The 20,981-nt window shown below is 33.7% G+C and overlaps 1 protein-coding gene across 1 annotated transcript in view; it reads left to right on the top strand.

Moving 5' to 3' along the window:
* The window catches only part of CDH19 (cadherin 19), a gene marked incomplete at its 3' end in the record, with an annotated part of 59,590 nt that overhangs the window by 22,996 nt on the left and 15,613 nt on the right, over nucleotides 1–20,981 (top strand). Inside the window, exons 8-9 of the mRNA XM_079718276.1 lie at nucleotides 11,097–11,218; nucleotides 17,444–17,565. Coding sequence (XP_079574402.1) covers nucleotides 11,097–11,218; nucleotides 17,444–17,565 — 244 coding nt within the window. The remainder of the gene's footprint in view (nucleotides 1–11,096; nucleotides 11,219–17,443; nucleotides 17,566–20,981) is intronic.

The following is a 20,981-nucleotide window of genomic DNA, read 5'->3' as shown; positions in this document are numbered from 1 at the left end:
AATATAAGTATATATGTAGAATATATATATGTGTGTGTATATACAAGTTGGTAAATTAATTGTTTAGATTTTAAAGAGTATATTAACCTGTTTGTTTTTCTGACAATACTAAAGAATACATAATTTTAAAAAATGCTTTCATGATTAAAGCTTTCATTATATTATTCTTTATAAAAATAAAATTGTCAAAACAATTTAAATATCTAATCTCGGTGGTGTAAATAAGGCAATGAATGATGAATGCTTTCTAATGATGCTTATTAACATAAAGACATGGCATGATTCTTTAAAAATAACACAAAATAAAATAATAATAATAATAATAATAATAATACAAAATCATTAGAGTCATAGGTTTACTACAAGTAAAATATTATGTAAAATAAATGAAAAAAATAAGTGAGCACACCCAAATATTAACAGAGGTTGTGTTTTCTTATTTTTGTTTTTTTTTAATTTTATTTTATTTTATTTTTTTTATACAGCAGGTTCTTATTAGTCATCAATTTTATACACATCAGTGTATACATGTCAATCCCAATCTCCCAATTCACCACACCACCACACCCACCCGCCCACTGCTTTCCCCCCTTGGTGTCCATATGTTTGTTCTCTACATTTGTGTCTCGATTTCTGCCCTGCAAACTGGTTCATCTGTACCATTTTTCTAGGTTCCACATACATGCGTTAACATACGATATTTGTTTATCTCTTTCTGACTTACTTCACTCTGTATGACAGTCTCTGGGTCCATCCATGTCTCTACAAATGACCCAGTTTCGTTCCTTTTTATGGCTGAATCATATTCCATTGTATATATGTACCACATCTTCTTTATACATTTGTCCGTCATTGGGCACTTAGGTTGCTTCCATGACCTGGCTATTGTAAGTAGTGCTGCAATGAACATTGGGGTGCATGTGTCTTTTTGAATATGGTTTTCTCTGGGTATGTGCCCAGTAGTGGGATTGCTGGGTTGTATGGTAGTTCTACTTTCAATTATTAGGAACCTCCTTACTGTTCTCTATAGTGGCTGTATCAATTTACATTCTCACCAACAGTGCAAGAGGGTTCCCTTTTCTCCACACCCTCTCCAGCATTTGTTGTTGGTAGATGTTCTGATGAAGCCCATTCTAACTGGTGTGAGGTGATACCTCATTGTAGTTTTGATTTGCATTTCTCTAATAATTAGTGATGTTGAGCAGCTTTTCATGTGTTTCTTGGCCATCTGTATGTCTTCTTTGGAGAAGTGTCTATTTAGGTCTTCTGCCCATTTTTGGAATGGGTTGTTTGTTTTTTTAATATTGAGCTGCATGAGCTGTTTATATATTTTGGAGATTAATCCTTTGTCCGTTGATTCATTTGCAAATATTTTCTCCCATTCTGAGGGTTGTCTTTTCATCTTTTTTATGGTTTCCTTTGCTGTGCAAAAGCTTTGAAGTTTCATTAGGGCCCATTTGTTTATTTTTGGTTTTATTTCCATTACTCTAGGAGGTGGATCAAAAAAGATCTTGCTGTGATTTATGTCAAAGAATGTTCTTCCTATTTTTTCCTCTAAGAGTTTTATGGTGTCTGGACTCACATTTAGGTCTCTAATCCATTTTGTGTTTATTTTGTGTATGGTGTTAGGGAGTGTTCTAACTTCATTCTTTTAAATGTAGCTGTCCAGTTTTCCCAGCACCACTTATTGAAGACACTGTCTTTTCTCCATTGTATATCCTTGCCTCTTTTGTCATAGGTTAGTTGACCATAGGTGCTTGGGTTTATCTCTGGGCTTTCCATCTTGTTCCATTTATCTATGTTTCTGTTTTTGTGCCAATACCACATTGTCTTGATTATTGTAGTTTGTAGTATAGTCTGAAATCAGGGAGTCTGATTCCTCCAGCTCTGTTTTCTTCCCTCAAGACAGCTTTGGCTTTTCAGGGTCTTTTGTGTCTCCATACAAATTTTAAGATTTTTTTGTTCTTGTTCTGTAAAATATGCCATTGGTAATTTGATAGGGATAGCATTAAATCTGTAGATTGCTTTGGGTAGTATAGTCATTTTCACAATAATATATCTCTCCATCTGTTGGTATCATCTTTAATTACTTTCATCAGTGTCTTATAGTTTTCTATATACAGGTCTTTTTTCTCCCTAAGTTGGCTTATTCCTAGGTATTTGATTCTTTTTGTTGCAATGGTAAATAGGAGTTTTCCCTTAATTTCTCTTTCAGATTTTTCATCATTAGTGTGTAGGAATGCAAGAAATTACTGTGCATTAATTTTGTATCTACAACTTTACCAAATTCATTGATTAGGTCTAATAGTTTGCTGGTGGCATCTTTAGGATTCCCTATGTATAGTATCATGGCATCTGCAAACAGTGACAGTTTTACTTCTTCTTTTCCAATTTGTATTCCTTTTATTTCTTTTTCTTCTCTTATCGCCATAGCTAGGACTTCCAAAACTATGTTGAATAATAGTGCTGAGAGTGGACATCCTTTTCTTCTTCCTGATCTTAGAGGAAATGGTTTCAGTTTTTCACCATTGAGAATGATGTTTGCTGTGGGTTTGTCATATATGGCCTTTATTATGTTGAAGCAGGTTCCCTCTATGCCCACTTTCTGGAGAGCATTTTATCATAAATGGGTGTTGAATTTTGTCAAAAGCCTTTTCTGCATCTATTGAGATGATCATAAGTTTTTTATTCTTCAATTTGTTAATATGGTGTATCACATTGATTGATTTGCGTATATTGAACAATCCTTGCATCCCTGGGATAAATCCCACTTGATCATGGTGTATGATCCTTTTAATGTGTTGTTGGATTCTGTTTGGTAGTATTTTGTTGAGGATTTTTGCATCTATATTCATCAGTGATATTGGTCTGTAATTTTCTTTTTTTGTAGTATCTTTGTCTGGTTTTGGTATCAGGGTGATGGTGGCCTCATAGAATGAGTTTGGGAGTGTTCCTTCCTCTGTAATTGTTTGGAAGAGTTTGAGAAGGATGGGAGTTAGCTCTTCTCTAAATGTTTGATAGAAATCACCTGTGAAGCCATCTGGTCCTGGACTTTTGTTTGTTGGAAGATTTTTAATCACAGTTTCAATTTCATTACTTGTGATTGGTCTGTTCATATTTTCTATTTCTTCCTGGTCCACTCTTGGAAGGTTATGCCTTTCTAAGAATTTGTCCATTTCTTCCAGGTTGTCCATTTTATTGGCATAGAGTTGCTTGTAATAGTCTCTTAAGATGCTTTGTATTTCTGTGGTGCCTGTTGTAACTTCTCCTTTTTCATTTCTAAGTTTATTGATTTGAGTCCTCTCCCTCTTTTTCTTGATGCATCTGGCTAATGGTTTATCAATTTTGTTTATCTTCTTAAAGAACCAGATTTTAGTTTTATTGATCTTTGCTATTGTTTTTTTTGTTTCTATTTCATTTATTTCTGCTCTGATCTTTATGATCTCTGTCCTTCTGCTAACTTTGGGTTTTGTTTGTTCTTCTTTCTCTACTTCCTTTAGGGGTAAGGTTATATTGTTTACTTGAGATTTTTCTCATTTCTTGAGGTAAGCTTGTATAGCTATAAACTTCCCTCTTATAAGTGCTTTTGCTGCATCGCATAAGTTTTGGATCATTGTGTTTTCATTGTCATTTGTCTCTAGGTATTTTTTGATTTCATCTTTGATTCCTTCAGTGATCTCTTGGTTGTTTACTAACGTATTGTTTAGCCTCCATGTGTTTGTGTTTTTTATGTTTTTTTCCCTGTAATTCATTTCTAATCTCATAGTGTTGTGGTCAGAAAAGATGCTTCATATGATTTCAATTTTCTTAAATTTACTGTGGCTTGATTTGTGACCCAAGATGTGATCTATCCCAGAGAACGTTCCATGTGCACTTGAGAAGAATGTGTAATCTGCTGTTTTTGGATGGAATGTCCTATAATTATCAATTAAATCTATCTGGTCTATTGTGTCATTTAAAGCTTCTGTTTCCTTATTTATTTTCATTTTGGATGATCTGTCCATTGGTTTAAGTGCGGTGTTAAAGTCCCCCACTATTATTGTGTTACTGTTAATTTCCTCTTTTATAGCTGTTAGCAGCTGCCTTATGTATTGAGGTACTCCTATGTTGGGTGCATAAATATTTACAATTGTTATATCTTCTTCTTGGATTGATCACTTGATCATTATATAGTGTCCTTCCTTGTCTCTTATAACATTCTTTATTTTAAAGTCTGTCTTATCTGATATGAGTATTGCTACTCCAGCTTTCTTTCTTTTTTTTTTCTATATAACCAAGTTTATTTATTTATTTATTTATTTATTTTAACATCTTTATTGGAGTATAATTTCTTTACAATGGGGTGCCAGCTTCTGCTGTATAATAAAGTGAATCAGTCACACATACACTTATGTCCCCGTATCTCTTACCTCTTGCATCTCCCTCCCTCCCACACTCCCTATCCCACCCCTCCCTGTGCCATGCAGCTTCCTCGCACTAGCTATCTATTTTACATTTGGTAGTGTATATCTGTCCATGCCACTCTCTCACTTTGTCCCTGCTTACCGTTCCCCCTCCCCATATCCTCAAGTCCATTCTCTAGTGGGTCTCCATCTTTATTTCCATCTTGACCTAGGTTCTTTTGACCATTTTTTTTCTTTTTTTTTTTTAGATCCCATATATATGTGTTAGCATACGGTATTTGTTCTTCTTTTTCTGACTTACTTCACTCTGTATGACAGTCTCTAGGTCCATTCACCTCACTACAAATAACTCAGTTTCGTTCCTTTATATGGCTGAGTAATATTCCATTGTATATATGTGCCACATCTTCTTTATCCATTCATCTGTTGATGGATGCTTAGGTTGCTTCCAGGTCCTGGCTATTGTAAATAGAGCTGCAATGAACATTGTGGTACATGACTCTTTTTGAATTATGGTTTTCTCAGGGTATATGCCCAGTAGTGGGGTTGATGGGTCATATGGTAGTTCTATTTGTAATTTTTTAAACAGCTTCCATATTGTTCTCCATACTGGTTGTATCAATTTACATTCCCACCAACAGAGCAAAAGTGTTCCCTTTTCTCCACACCCTCTCCAGCATTTACTGTTTGTAGATATTTTGATGATGGCCATTCAGACCGGTATGAGAGGATATCTCATTGTAAGTTTGATTTGCATTTCTCTAATGATTAATGATGTTGAGCATCCTTTCATGTGTTTGTTGGCAATCAGCATATCTTCTTAGGAGAACTGTCTATTTAGGTCTTCTGCCCATTTTTGGATTGGGTTGTTTGTTTTTTTGATATTGAGCTGCATGAGTTGCTTGTGTGTTTTGGAGATTAATCCTTTGTCATTTACTTCATTTGCAAATATTTTCTCCCATTCTGAGTGTTTTCTTTTTGTCTTGTTTATGGTTTCTTTTGCTGTGCAAAAGCTTTTAAATTTCATTAGGTCCCATTTGTTTATTTTTGTTTTTATTTCCATTTCTCTACGAGGTTGGTCAAAAAGGATCTTGCTGTGATTTATGTCATAGAGTGTTCTGCCTATGTTTTCCTCTAAGAGTTTGATGGTGTCTGCCTTACATTTAGGTCTTTAATCCATTTTGAGTTTATTTTTTTGTATGACGTTAGGGAGTGTTGTAATTTCATTCTCTTACATGTAGCTGTCCAGTTTTCCCAGCACCAGTTATTGAAGAGGCTGTCTTTTCTCCACTGTATATTCTTGCTTCCTTTATCAAAGATAAGGTGACCATATGTGCATGGGTTTATCTCTATGCTTTCTATCCTGTTCCATTGATCTATATCTCTGTTTTTGTGCCAGTACCATACTGTCTTGATTACTCTAGGTCCATAGTATAGTCTGAAGTCAGTGAGCCTGATTCCTCCAGCTCTGTTTTTCTTCCTCAAGATTGCTTTGGCTATTTGGGGTCTTTGTGTTTCCATACAGATTGTGAAAATTTTTGTTCTAGTTCTGTGAAAAATGCCAGTGGTAGTTTGATAGGGATTGCATTGAATCTGTAGATTGCTTTGGGTAGTAGAGTCATTTTCACAATATTGATTCTTCCTATCCAAGAACTTGGTATATCTCGCCATCTATTTCTGTTCTCTTTAGTTTCTTTCATCAGTGTCTTATAATTTTCTGCCTATAGGTCTTTTGTCTCCTTAGGTAGGTTTATTCCTAGATACTTTTTTCTTTTTGTTGCTGTTGTAAATGGGAGTGTTTTCTTAATTACACTCTCAGATTTTTCATCATTAGTGTATAGGAATGCAAGAGATTTCTGTGCATTAATTTACCAAATTCATTGATTAGCACTAGTAATTTACTGGTAGCATCTTTAGGATTCTCTATGTGTAATATCATGTCATCTGCAAACAGTGACAGCTTTACTTCTTCTTTTCCGATTTGGATTCCTTTTATTTCTTTTTCTTCTCTCATTGCTGTAGCTAAAACTTCCAAAACTATGTTGAGTAATAGTGATAAGATTGGGAAACCTTGTCTTGCTCCTGATCTTAGTGGAAATGGTTTCAGTTTTTCACTACTGAGGATGCTGTTGGCTGTGGGATTGACATGTATGGCCTTTACTATGTTGAGGAAAGTTCCCTCTATGCCTACTTTCTGGAGGATTTTTATCATAAATGGGTGTTGAATTTTGTCAAAAGCTTTCTCTGCATCTATTCAGATGTTCATATTGTTTTCTCCTTCAGTTTGTTAATATGGTGTATCACATTGATTGATTTGCATATATTGAAGAATCCTTGCATTTCTGGGATAAACCCCACTTGATCATAGTATATGATCCTTTTAATGTGATGTTGTATTCTGTTGTCTCATATTTTGTTGACGATTTTTGCGTCTATGTTCATCAGTGATATTGTCCTGTAGTTTTCTTTCTTTGTGACATCTTTGTCTGGTTTTGTTATCAGAGTGATGGTGGCTTCACAGAGTGATTATGGGAGTGTTCCTCCCTCTGTTGTATTTTGGAGGAGTTTGAGAAGGATAGGTGTTAGCTCTTCTCTAAATATTTGATAGAATTCGCCTGTGAAGCCATTTGGTCCTGGGCTTTTGTTTGTTTGAAAATTTTTTTCTTTTTTTTTTTTTTTGCGGTACGAGGGCCTCTCACTGTTGTGGCTTCTCCCGTTGTGGGGCACAGGCTCCAGATGCACAGGCTCAGCAGCCATGGCTCACGGGCCTAGCCACTCTGTGGCATGTGGGACCTTCCCATACTGGGGCATGAACCTGTGTCGCCTGCATCGGCATGCAGACTCTCAACCACTGTGCCACCAGGGAAGCCCTGTTGGAAGATTTCAAATCACAGTTTCAGTTTAAGTACTTGTGATTGGTCTGTTCATATTTTCTATTTCTTCCTGGTTCTGTCTCAGAAGGTTGTGCATTTCTAAGTATTTGTCCATTTCTTCCAGGTTGTTCATTTTATTGTCATATAGTTGCTTGTAGTAATCTCTCGTGATCCTTTGTACTTTTGCAGTGTCAGTTGTTTCTTCTCCCTTTACATTTCTAATTCTATTGATTTGAGTCTTCTCCCTTTTTTTTCTTCATAATCCTGGCTAATGTTTTATCAGGATTTTTTTATCTTCTCAATGAATCAGCTTTTAGTTTTATTGATCTTTGCTATTGTTTCCTTCATTTCTTTTTCATTTATTTCTGATCTGATCTTTATGATTTCTTTCCTTCTGCTAACTTTGGGGGTTTTTTTTGTTCTTCTTTCTGTAACTGAACTTTATTTATTTATTTAAATTACAAATTTTTTTTCGGTTGCACCACTTGGCTTGTGGGATCTTAGTTCCTGATTAGGGATTGAACCCAGGCCCTCCGCAGTGAGAGTACGGAGTCCTAACCACTGGACCACCAGGGAATACCCACAAAATTAATTACTCTTAAAAACAGTTTGTGAGAGCCTACAAAAAGAATATCTTTCAATGTCTCTTATGGACGTTCATTGAGAGTGTCTTTCAAATAATATTATGCTTAAATAATAGGTTCACAGATTTCTTTCCATGTGGTATAGTTTTATGTAGCAAATGTTCAATATCAAATTTATATTAAAAAGTCCACAAGAACACATTTCAGGAGGTTTCCCCTTTTTTTTGGAAGCAAAAGATCCAGAAAATACTAAATAATTTCAATTTGAGTTTTAATTTGATAATATCTCTTCCTTAATACTCACCCCATGGCAAGATATATAGAAAGCAAAGGGAATGATAATATAGGGGAAATGCATTGCTTTTCCCCTCAGCGATGTTCCATTGCTTGGGAAAAAGAGATTAACACATAGTAAGCAGGGTAAAATATACCTACTTCCAATAACTTATATTACTCAGGTTTTCCTCCTGAATATCACCTCATGTTTCTGTGAAGCATAGGCATTTCCAGGATCATTTTCAGCAAGTCTTATGTGTGATAAATCAACTTGTTTAACGAAATATTCTTGTCATTGTCAAGAGCAGACAAACTTGAGAAGTAAGTTTGCCTTTGTATAAATTATTATAATAAGCTATATGGTAACTGCTTAAGAGAACTGGGGGCAGGTATGAAGGAAGAACGCAGAATCTAGACCTGAAAGTGAGATGATACAGTTGCTTCAAGGAGCCTAATGTGCTGGGAATTAGAGCTTAGAAGCAGTCTGTAATAAAAACTCCATCATACAATTATGAGAAACTTCACAAGAAATTTTCCTTATGATTTTCATTTTATCCCCATTCTCTGTATTACCATATTGTTTAGATTCCACATATAGGGCATATATTCTTTTGCCACTACTGTGGATGATTCATTCTTTGGACATTATTAAACTTTCCTTTTTAACTAAGCCTATAGTCAAATTTTATAATATTTCATAAATATGAGAAAGAATATAGTTTTTTCTGTTAGAAAAAGAAGAGCAATTTAAATTCAAGCAAGCAAAAAAAGGAAAAGAAAAAAGAAGTTAAAAAACATTAGAGCAGGAGCAGTGAAATTGAAAATAGAGAAATACAGTGAAATGAAAAGCTGTTTCTTCCAAAACACTGGTAAAAATGATCAATCTAACCAGACAGCCAAGAGGGAAAGAAGAGATTAGACAAAAATTACCATTATCAGAAATGGAAGAGGGCACATAACTATTGAACCCATAGATATTAAACAATATTATAAGGAAATACTATGAACAACTCTACACCTATGAATTCAGACCAATTCCTTGAAATTCCTTGAAAGAAACTACCAATATTCACATAAAAGGACAAATAATCTGAGTAATCAGGTTTGTGAGAAAGAGCCCAGCTCAGGAGCCAGAAGCAGGTTTGTATTTAGTTCACGAATGACAGGGATATCTTTCACCAGTGGAAGAGGCTGTCTTTAAACATCTTTCACCTGTACATTAAAAAAGTACTTTAAAATTCTTGAAAGATCTGGTGGAGTTGCACCTACTTGAGAATCTCTAGGCTTTGTATTTGGGCTTGGCTATTATGTGCCTCAGTTTTTCTTCTGGGAAGTGGGAATAGTAGAGGCGTACGAAAATTAAGAACCCGATATAAAGGCATCCTTATATGTATGGAAGAATCATTTGTTTCTATCATTCTGTCAAGAGCTCTTAGCAGTGAGAAAACATTACATAGCCACATTCTATTCACTCAGCATTTTTAGAGGAATGAAGAGTATTTTAAAAATACTTTGCTTTATGAAGCAAACCAAAGATTAAAACTTTATATTTTAAGCGTTTTAGTTCAAGCTCTTTCTAATATGTATTACAGACTTCTTTCCTTTCTTAAATGGTGTGTATTCACTATTATTTAAAATGTTACTGATGACTCAGGGTCATAATTTTTAAAAACTTTTATAAGGAAATAATCTCAAACTTTTTGTTGGTTTTATTTGGAAGGGTGTATTATAGAAACAGGATATTCTGTACCTTTACTACAAAATATTAAACTATTGTTTCATTTTGTCAACAAATCTAAGTAGGAAATGTGACCACATGTGGATATGTAAGCAAATTGCTTATAAAGGTTTAAAAATGAGTAGAGCTAAAACTGAATTCTTTTAAAGCTTAATTCTTTGTAGTTTCTGTTTTAATTTCCCCCTCAACACCAACCTACAAATTAGTGTGATATTTTTAGAGAACTGTCAATTCAAGATTAAAATATTCTCATCTTTTGCCACATAATTATGGTAAATCTCATTGATGTCTTATCAAAATCTTTAGGAATATATATGCAATGAGAAGGCATCACTGAACTCTAGTTATTACTCTTCTTTAATTTTTATTATTAATCACTTGCAAGCAGATAAGACATGCTGAGTACTTCAAAGTCTTCTTTCATTGTGGAATTTGAGATTATTTTCCGGGCTTTTGCATGAGAGAATTTTATTACCTGGCTTCTTTCCATGCATGATCTAATAATAGCACATTACACCTAATATCCTTACTTCCTCACTTTTAGGAGATATGTTTATATATGTATATATGTTTATATATGTATATATATAGATATGTTTATATGTGTACACACACATATATATACATATATAAATATATGTAATAAATACATACTTTATTTTTATTAGATATTATCTAATTATTTCCTTAAACAAAAACAAATATTTCTCATATGTCAGCAATCAAGTAATTATAATATGATGTACAGATTTAGAAAGCAACTATGTGGTGTAGCAAGGAGACTCAGCAGCCTAAACTGAGAATTTGTTTTACATTGCTTCAAAGGAAAAACATGTTTCACAAGCTTTAATTTTTACCCCCATTTATTTGTACTTCTCTTCATTTTGCAAAAGACATTTTGCCATTTCTTTTTAACCAAGTCATTCACTTATGAAAATTCTCTTCTGGGAATGAGAATGAGTGACATGTGTTTAGATTTCACACGTGTAAATTGAAGTCTAGAGCTGTTTTAGGGTTTTGATGCTTTTTTTTTTTTTCCTGTCTCCATTGAGTTGAATCTTAAATGTAGAATTTACCTTTCTGAAAATTGTTCAGCATTGCATTAGCTGTGTAGAGTGTGGATCTGATAATATCTTATTGCTTAAAAAGAGTATTATACACTCTTTAAAGAGTATTATATGGGGAAAATAATAAAATTAAGGAATTATTTGTGTGTGTGCAGGTATTCTATTACTAGAAGCAAAGTGTTCAGTATTGATGACAATGGTACAGTCTTCACAACTAACCCTCTTGATCGAGAGATTAGTGCTTGGTATAACCTAAGTGTTACAGCCACAGAAAAATGTAAGTACTCATTTGGGAACCACATATTCGTTCCCCATATTTTTTAAACCATTCAGTAATCTCTAAACATAGAGACAAAAGCTAAAGTGTTGCTGAAATTAGAATTAAATGGTATTTTATGTGTCAATTCATACACGTGTATTTAATTTATTATTTTAAATTCAAAATGTCTGCACATTCTTACTACAGCTTATTTATATACTTACCACTAAATATCTTTATTTTTATGGCAATAACTAATGTTCAATGCAAGAAATAAATCATGGAAAATTCAAAAAAACACAAGAATTAAACAAAAAAATCCCTTGAAATTCTAAGAAATTTTAATTATATAATTATATGTTCTTACCATATTTTTCATGAATGCATTTTTAAATCAATTTTTAAAAACTGAATATAAATTTGTAAGTTTTTTCAAACTGGACATATAAAATATTTCCCAGTAAAATGTGTTCATATTAAACTCATTGTGTCAGCAGTGCTGATAGTCACATCTTTAATAACCAGTAGTGACCAGTTTTTTTTCACAGAGAGGCAGATGATTCCATTTTCAGGTTGCAAAACTAGATAAAATCATCCCAGTTTACCACTTAGATTGTGTCTTCAGAATTCTCAGTCAGAATTAGATCAACCATATTCATTCAGGCTCAAAAAAATGGATAAAACACAATGGAAAGGATTATCAAAATCTTCCCTATTACTTACTCAATGGTTTTAATATAGTACAGTAAAGGATTCAATTTGTGAGTTTTCAATGTTTTAGATTGCATCCTTTCAAAACTGATTTTGCATGGAATTTTATTCATCATGTTTCCTTTCTTGGCTTGTTCTTTGAAAGTCTTTGAACATATATCTTACTCCTCACCTTACTGAGCAGTAGGCTGATGAGACGGTGGAGTACAAAGCATCTCTTGCATATTTTTTGTCATACATTGAATAGCTCTTTGGAAACTGCAGAAGGACTGGGTCTGGGTTTTGAGTTTTCTGTTTAACTAAACGATAAATGATGGGGAGCAAATGTTGCAGGGGAGTAAATGCCTGCTGCACAGAAGAAACACCAAGGCTTTTGGTGTCAGAAAACACAAAGATGTTTGTCTAAAAGCAAGAAACTTTTATTCACTGGATATTTCTGAGAACAAATTATTTATATCATTACTTAAAAGACTGCTGAGAAAAGAATTCAAATCAGTTCAAAGGAAGACTGGACATCTTTGAAAAATGTGTTTCTACGTAAAGTAGCCTTCAACTATTGAAAGAGCATTTTTTTTTACAACTTTATTGGAGCAAAATTACTTTACAATGGTATGTTAGTTTCTGCTATATAACAAACTGAATCAGTTATACATATGCATCTGTTCCCATATCCCTTCCCTCTTGGGTCTCTCTCCCTCCCACCCTCCCTATCCCACCCCTCCAGGCAGTCACAAAGCACCCATCTGATCTCCCTCTGCTATGCGGCTGCTTCCCACTAGCTATCTACCTTACATTTGGTAGTGTATATATGTCCATGCCTCTCTCTCGCTTTGTCACAGCTTACCCTTCCCCCTCTCCATATCCTCAAGTCCATTCTCAAGTAGGTCTGTGTCTTTATTCCTGTTTTACCCCTAGGTTCTTCATGACATTTTTGGTTTTTTTCTTAGATTCCATATATATGTGTTAGCATACGGTATTTGTCTTTCTCTTTCTGACTTACTTCACTCTGTATGACAGACTCTAGGTCTATCCACCTCATTACAAATAGCTCAATTTCATTTCTTTTTATGGCTGAGTAATATTCCATTGTATATATGTGCCACTTCTTCTTTATCCATTCATCCGATGATGGACACTTAGGTTGTTTCCATCTCTGGGCTATTATAAATAGAGCTACAATGAACATTTTGGTACATGACTCTTTTTGAATTATGGTTTTCTCAGGGTATATGCCTAGTAGTGGGATTGCTGGGTCATATGGTAGTTCTATTTGTAGTTTTTTAAGGAACCTCCATACTGTTCTCCATAGTGGCTGTACCAATTCACATTCCCACCAGCAGTGCAAGAGTGTTCCCTTTTCTCCACACCCTCTCCAGCATTTATTGTTTCTAGATTTTTTGATGATGGCCATTCTGACTGGTGTGAGAAGATATCTCATTGTAGTTTTGATTTGCATTTCTCTAATGATTAATGATGTTGAGCATTCTTTCATGTGTTTGTTGGCAGTCTGTATATCTTCTTTGGAGAAATGTCTATTTAGGTCTTCTGCCCATTTTTGGATGGGGTTTTTTGTTTTTTTGTTATTGAGCTGCATGAGCTGCTTATAAATTTTGGAGGTTAATCCTTTGTCATTTGCAAATATTTTCTCCCATACTGAGGGTTGCCTTTTTGTCTTGTGTATGCTTTCTTATGCTGTGCAAAAGCTTTGAAGTTTCATTAGGTCCCATTTGTTTATTTTTGTTTTTATTTCCATTTCTCTAGGAGGTGGGTCAAAAAGGATCTTGCTGTGATTTATGTCAGAGTGTTCTGCCTATGTTTTCCTCTAAGAGTTTGGTAGTTTCTAGCCTTACATTTAGGTCTTTGATCCATTTTGAGCTTATTTTTGTGTGTGGTGTTAGGGAGTGATCTAATCTCATACTTTTACATGTCCCTGTCCAGTTTTCCCAACACCAATTATTGAAGAGGCTGTCCTTTCTCCACTGTACATTAAGAGCATGTTTTACTGAATTTATGTAAATAATTAGCCACTGTAATCTTAGTTTATATATAAGGGTTTTTTTTGTAAGACTATATCATTAATTTCTGTTAAATTAGAAGTACTACAATTTGTTATTAAAAAGCAGAGTCTTTAAAATATATTATTTGTATTGTTAGACACAAATATTGTATTAAAACAAAATTTATAAATAAAAGAAGATTAAAAATATGGTTAAGGAAAAAATGCCTGTGAAAGGCAAAATGAATATAAGCTGAATATATTTATATTACATGGAATTTATTACTGAGAAGTTAATCACTGTTCTAGAAATAAGTGATTTGAAATGTTATCGAGTATAGCAATTACACAGTTCATGCTGATCTGCTTCTGGTGCTATAAGATCAGTTTCCTCAAAATAAAAAAATTCGTTTAGAAAAAGAGAGATTTGATATTCCCATTGTTATTTTTATCAAGTTGAAAAGTTACAGGATGGGGAATAAAATTCCAAAATAAAATATAATCAGATAAATATTTTCAAAACCCCACAAAGTTAATTATCATTTCACTCATCTTTGAAGATATATTTTTGAAAATGTTTATTTCATTTTAAGGGAAACTGCTTAGAAAGAACTTATGTAACACTAAGTAACCAATTTTCATGTATTTTTCCCTCTGTCTCTTGATTCATTTTTAATCCACATTATTAAACTCATTTTAGAACAATTTTGTAGAAAATAATTGTAAGTCCCAATTTCTCATTACCATAATATTGATATCAAAATAATTGTTTGACCATTTAAGTCACTTAAGACATAGTAATATAAACAAACCACCTAAACAGTGGAAAACAAGGCTTCATATATATTTGTTACAAAAAGTACTTGCTGCATGTGTTAACTACCTAGAATCTTGTGACATAACAATTATGCTGATTACAGGAAAGAGATGTTCCATTTTCACATTAGTTTTCCCAGCAAATGAAGTTCACTCTGCTTAATCTTTTTCCTGGAAACATCCCAAATTAAGCAACAAGCTATTTATCAGCATGCCAACTAAGTGAATAAGACAACTAACTACTTTAAAATGAATCTGTGAAGATATGTGTATGCTTTTTATAGTCATGCCAAAGGTTTAATTTGAACTTGATTTTAAATAGATTTTTCAGAAAAATAGATAAAAATTTTAAATGAATTTTTTACTAATTTTCCTTAAATTTATTTGTAACTGATATACTTTTTCCATTTTACTTACTTATGCAGAAAGTTGTTCTATAGTGATATATATTTAAACCATAAAAAATATTAGACTTAAGTTTTGAATAATTTCATCTTGAAATATCTAGAAATATATTTTCATATTTAATGTTTCTTAATCAATTTTATCCTGAATGTAACACAATAGAGAAGAGTCTCATCATCATAATTCTTAATGGTTTATGTATTTTCTAAAGGCCATGGGTTTCTTTTGTATGCAATAAAACTTGCAAATTTTAATTTTAATGAGTTGAAAGCTGCAATTTCTATCATAATTGCCACTGTTATTTATTAGTTAAAAACAATTACAACCAAAAATTTTATCCCAACCTGGAAAACCTCTTCACGAGGTGAAATAGAAACAGTTTTATAATTGAAAATCATTAAACCAGAATTTGATGTGCATCCCAGTAAATTGATAAGAAATTGCCAAATCAGAAAGAAATCTCAGCTTTTTACATAGCCAAGCAGATATAACCCACTGCAGACATGTTCTCAAGATAAACCATTACTGGCCTTAAAGTAGGAGAACTTCACATCACCATGTGCCATACAGTTTATCCTAAATTCACTAGGTAGTTGGAGTGACCATCTGTGTTTGTTTGCTAACTGAAACCTAAACTTTTATATGTTTATGACAAGAGGTAGTTTTGCATCTTAGGGTCAAGACCTTTGCTGAAGTTAGGCTCCTACCCTCCCACAGAAACTGGGATAAAAAAGTGTTATCTTCGTTGATGTCTTTATTTCAAGGAACTGGCTCCCAGGACTGGAGAAAGACAGGCCTGGGTTATAAAGTTGGCAAGAGGTTTATCTCAATTTTAAAAGGTTTACATACATTTAAAAGAGATAGAAAAACAGTTTACAAGCTTTTCTAAAGTAAATGTTCTAAGAAGAGGAAGGAAGGAAAGACTTTTCCCTAATTTTCAACAGGGAGAGTTAAGCCTCCATTTTTTTTTTTTTTTAATATGTATTTGCCCTTACGAATTACAATCGCAAATATAATGCTTTGTGATTTAAAAAAAAAAGAGCATGTAAGATTATAAATAAAAACACTGAGACAAACAAAAGAAACTCCCTCTCCCCACTCTTCAATATATGTACCTTCCCACGGCTTTTTAAAATAAAAAGAAAGATTTAAAATAATGATATACAAATATACAATACCTTATGCTACAAATTGTTTTTTAGCACTTCACAAAACATCATGTATATCACTTCTGGTTAGTAGATAAATAAAATAATAGTATTTAATGTTTATTGCTTATTTATATGTTAAGTGATCCTCTAAATGTTTCATATGCATTAATTCATTTAATCTTTATAACAGTTCTATAAGCTAGTTACTAGTATCATTTCCATTTTACAGTAAACCAACTGAGACAAACAGTGGTGAGCATTTTTCTCAAATTGAGAACCAAGATTAAAATACATTTTTAATGTTCATGATATTACTACATGTGTTACATTGATGCATTCATTTTTAATAAGCATGCACAATTTCATAGTTTGGTGGTAATTTATTTCCCCAATCCCTTTTGGGTTACTTCCAGTTGTTTGGTTGGGATGCATACAATTCTGGAATAAATACATTGGATTACATACTCTTATATATTGGTGTCTTGGACTGTAGCATAGGTTTCCCAAACTAATGACTGGGTCAAAGATATATGTAGTTTAACTTTTACTATCCATTGCCAGATTAGGTTCTAGAAGAGGCTAACATCCCACTATTTTTCATCCTTCCACCATCACTGGCTCTGTGTTTCATATTTAACACATGGACTAAATCATCATTCTCCTCATTTCTGGTGAGCGAGCGCCTTTGTGAAAGTTATGATAGAGCAACACGTCTCAACTGCAGGCATTTTTGCCTCCTAGTACATTTGACCATGTCTGAAGACAATTTAGATCATCACAACTAGAGTGGAGGGTGCTACTGGCATTCAGTTCGTAGAGGCCAGGGTTAATACAAATATGTTCAATAGTTCCTGGATTTAAAAACAAAAGTTCTCATGTACCTGACTATCTCCTTTACTTTTACTACTTTTCCTCAAGAGCTCCTACAGTCCATAGCAGATACAAGGCACTGGATTAATATTGGTTGAGCTGAATGTGTTGAGAACATTTTTTCTAGGCTGTATTGTTGAATAATAGATGAATTATATAGCTATCCTGTCCTCAGCTTTTATTCAAGTATAATAAAAATGTACCATGTAGCCTCTAATGCAGTTTTCATGACCATGTTTCCCCTAAAGACAGCATTAGCATTCTTTATTTTCATTCTGTTTATTCAATTTGCAGATAGTATAGAACAGATTTCTGCAGTCCCTGTGTATGTGCAAGTTCTCAATATCAATGATCATGCTCCTGAGTTCTCCGAATACTATGAGACTTACGTTTGTGAAAACGCAGTCTCTGGTCAGGTAAGAATCCATAATAAATTGCCGACGTCGAAACATTGCCTTGTTTTATACAGAATAACTTTTGCTATGTATTCCTCCCACTTTGAAATGATAAAAATAAGAGTTATTTAGCTATATTAATTCCATGCTTTAATGCTGTAAATTCTGTATAATTTAAATTTCTTTCTTTAAAAAAATATGTAAACTTCACATTTGCTACTTCCAAATTCCTCAAATGTTTGAAAAATCTGCTAACAGTCAGGATTCACGAGTAAATCCTTTGCACATTGTCAGTTCAATAAAGAAAAATTATCTTTTGTGATTCCATAGAATAGATAATTTTAATTAATTTTTATTTTCCCATTCATCATGAAGATAAAGATAAAATGATATATAAAATATATCAGACATCAACACAAGTGAAACTCAATTTCAAATGAATTACTAAGTATGTAAAGACTTATGAGAGCATACTCATTTTGAAATAACTTATCATTACTTCACAATTTTTTTTTTTTTTTTTTGCGGTACGCGGGCCTCTCACTGTTGTGGCCTCTCCCGTTGCGGAGCACAGGCTCCGGACACGCAGGCTCAGCGGCCATGGCTCACGGGCCCAGCCGCTCCACAGCATGTGGGATCTTCCCTGACAGGGGCACGAACGCGTGTCCCCTGCATTGGCAGGCGGACTCTCAACCACTGCGCCACCAGGGAAGCCCTTCACAATTTTTTTCACACATTTTCTCATGAGGAGCTTACCTTTTTCTCATTTTTAAAATGTAGAGTTTAAATTAAATTCTTCTTTGAGTGTCTCATTTCCAGTACACAATAACTTTACATTTTTTAAGGTATCCTATTAAATGTCATAAAACATTTAAAAAATTTATAAACTAGTTTTCAAAATACCGAATAAGTATATATACTATAAAATCAATTATTCTAAGTAGGCTTGAATTTATCAATAAAGCTAGTTGGAGACAATTTGGATTTTACATGGGTCTTAAAATGTCTTGTGAAATTTATTCAGCTAAGTTTATGCTAGAATACATTTTATTCTGGAAATAATTCTCAAATCTTGCCTATAAGTATTTCCTAAATATTTTTAAAAATAATAAAAAATAATTATAAATGTACAAATGAATTTAAACTTAAAATATCTATTTTAAATGGATTTATACCCAGGGTTTTTGATAAAGTGAAAGGTTAAACATAAAACTTTCAGATACTCTCCACAATGCAGCACACTGTCCTCTAGATCCAAAAGCAAACTGATTTAGAAACCTGTGAACATACAATATAGGATAGAAAGATTCAAAAACAGAATGCAAGTGAACTGGGACCCATCTCTTCTATAGACATTGGGCTTAGACATCTCTTTAAACTTGGTGTTACAAATAGATCTATGCTTAAAAATTTGATATATCTAAGTTTCTCAAGCATTTCAAACATACCTGGTTACCTGGACACATCAACAAATAGGCAACTTTTTAAAAAATCACGTAAATAATTCATGTAAATCTAATAAATGATACTTTAAGTGTAGTAAATCAGTTTCCTTAAAAGTCACATAATTTGGGGAATAATCAATTTATCTTACAATTTAAACATTCTGTTTAAATTTTTTCAGAGAAAATTTTTTTATTAAAAATAAAAAATAAATAATCAATAAAATAAAGAAGTGGCTACACCATCAAAACATACAATGAGAACTATACATGTCACATAGTGTAAATTCTGGCTTAAGCCAAGAGAAGATGAAGAAACAGCATATACTTCCCCAGATGGCAAACAGAAAATTTGGGTGGTGAAAGCAGAGAGGAAAGAATCTCACCTTTCGATTGCAGATGAGAAAGGGAATGTAATGAGAAAGAGGAGCCTTTTGTGATACACCTCTCAGCCTGAGATTCCCCAAAGTTAATTGCTAAAAGAAGAATGAAGAATAAAATATAGGGAATATGTAATTTAGAAAATATTGGAGTAAGAAACATAAAACTTCTTAATAGTAAAATCTGAGGGGAGACTTTCTGCCAAGGACAATAGACTTGGTGTGAATTTGTTTATACTAAGAATCCCAAAGTGAAGTTCACTCTTTTTTCTCCCACACATTCTCCTTCCCCCCACACACACACAAAGAGAAGTCCTCTTTGATGTTCAAAAAACCCAGAGCCATGCTAGTTTAAAAAATAAAGATATGTGCACTTGCATGGGTACACATACATACACTCGAGTAAAAACAAAAGAAAAGAATGTAAGCAATCTATATCACAGATTTATAAATGGGTGATGTTAAGAAAAATAGATCTTCAGAATTTGTGTCCGTTTCTGTGTACTTTAGACATGACCTATTAGTCTTTGATTGCTTTCATCGTTTTTGGTACAGCAATATGTTCTAGGCTCTGCCACTTACCAAATTATTGCTTCCTAGCTGCACATTCATCCTTCACTACCTGCTTAAAAAGAACTGGCACTGTGAAACTATGATAATGGATTGGCCCATTAGAGCATCTTTTATTGTGAGTGCAAGGTTGAGTCTTATCAATAAAGGGCACTGAATGCACATTGCAGGAGGAAAAGGGCTCCTCTTCCTGGTTCTATGTGTGTAGCATTTTTGCTTTTCCCTTTCTCATGCTGCACGGTTGACCAGCTAACTGGATGTGTGGAAATACATGTATTGCTTTACCTAAACACAAGCACAGTTCCCAAAGTCCCAAATGTACATTCCCTTGGCAACAATAGGACTCCAGCCCAAGCCAGAGGAGGTCTTACACCCTTGCCAGTGTCGTCACTGTGTGCTCCCGGCCTTGCACCTGCAGTGGTCTCCCAATTCCCTCTGCATTTCCAACCACCAGCCCAGTTGTACCCTGGAGAATTATCCATGTTTGCCTGGAGAATGTGGACTGGTTCTAGCCCAGTGAATTCCTTTGCCGTGCGTGCAAGATGCCGCAACCACACCTCCTCCAAGGACATCTGAAGCTTGTCTCCCTTCCACATTTGTCTGTCCTTAGATGATTTCACTGAACCCCAGAGTACCCTTTGGAGTTCTCATTACATCTTTATAGTTACTCCCCTATTATAGCTTAATACTTCTTTATATTAAACTTCCTTCATTTTAATTATTGTCTCTCTCAATTGGAACCAGACTGATACATAGGAGCATTTTATATTTCCTGTTCAAGATCTCAAATCAGTTATTTTCCCAAGATTCTGTGATATTTTTATTGGAGAATTATAGAAAATGTAGATGCAATATCAGTAAATAAAATTGGGATATCTGTCCATGCAAACCAAGTTAAACCCTGCTCTCTTTCTCTTACCCGACTATCTTAGATCTCTTCTTCTCTCTCTCTCGTATTTTTAATAATATTGAAGACCACTGTAAGGAAAACTCCATCTCATTTTGTTATTTCTTTGCATGTTTCTTTATTTTCTTCAGTTATGTA

Source organism: Hyperoodon ampullatus (assembly GCF_949752795.1).
Source record: "Hyperoodon ampullatus genome assembly, chromosome: 13".
NCBI lineage: Eukaryota > Metazoa > Chordata > Mammalia > Artiodactyla > Ziphiidae > Hyperoodon > Hyperoodon ampullatus.
The sequence above is the reverse complement of the archived record's forward strand: the minus strand, read 5'-3'. Positions and strand labels throughout refer to the sequence as shown.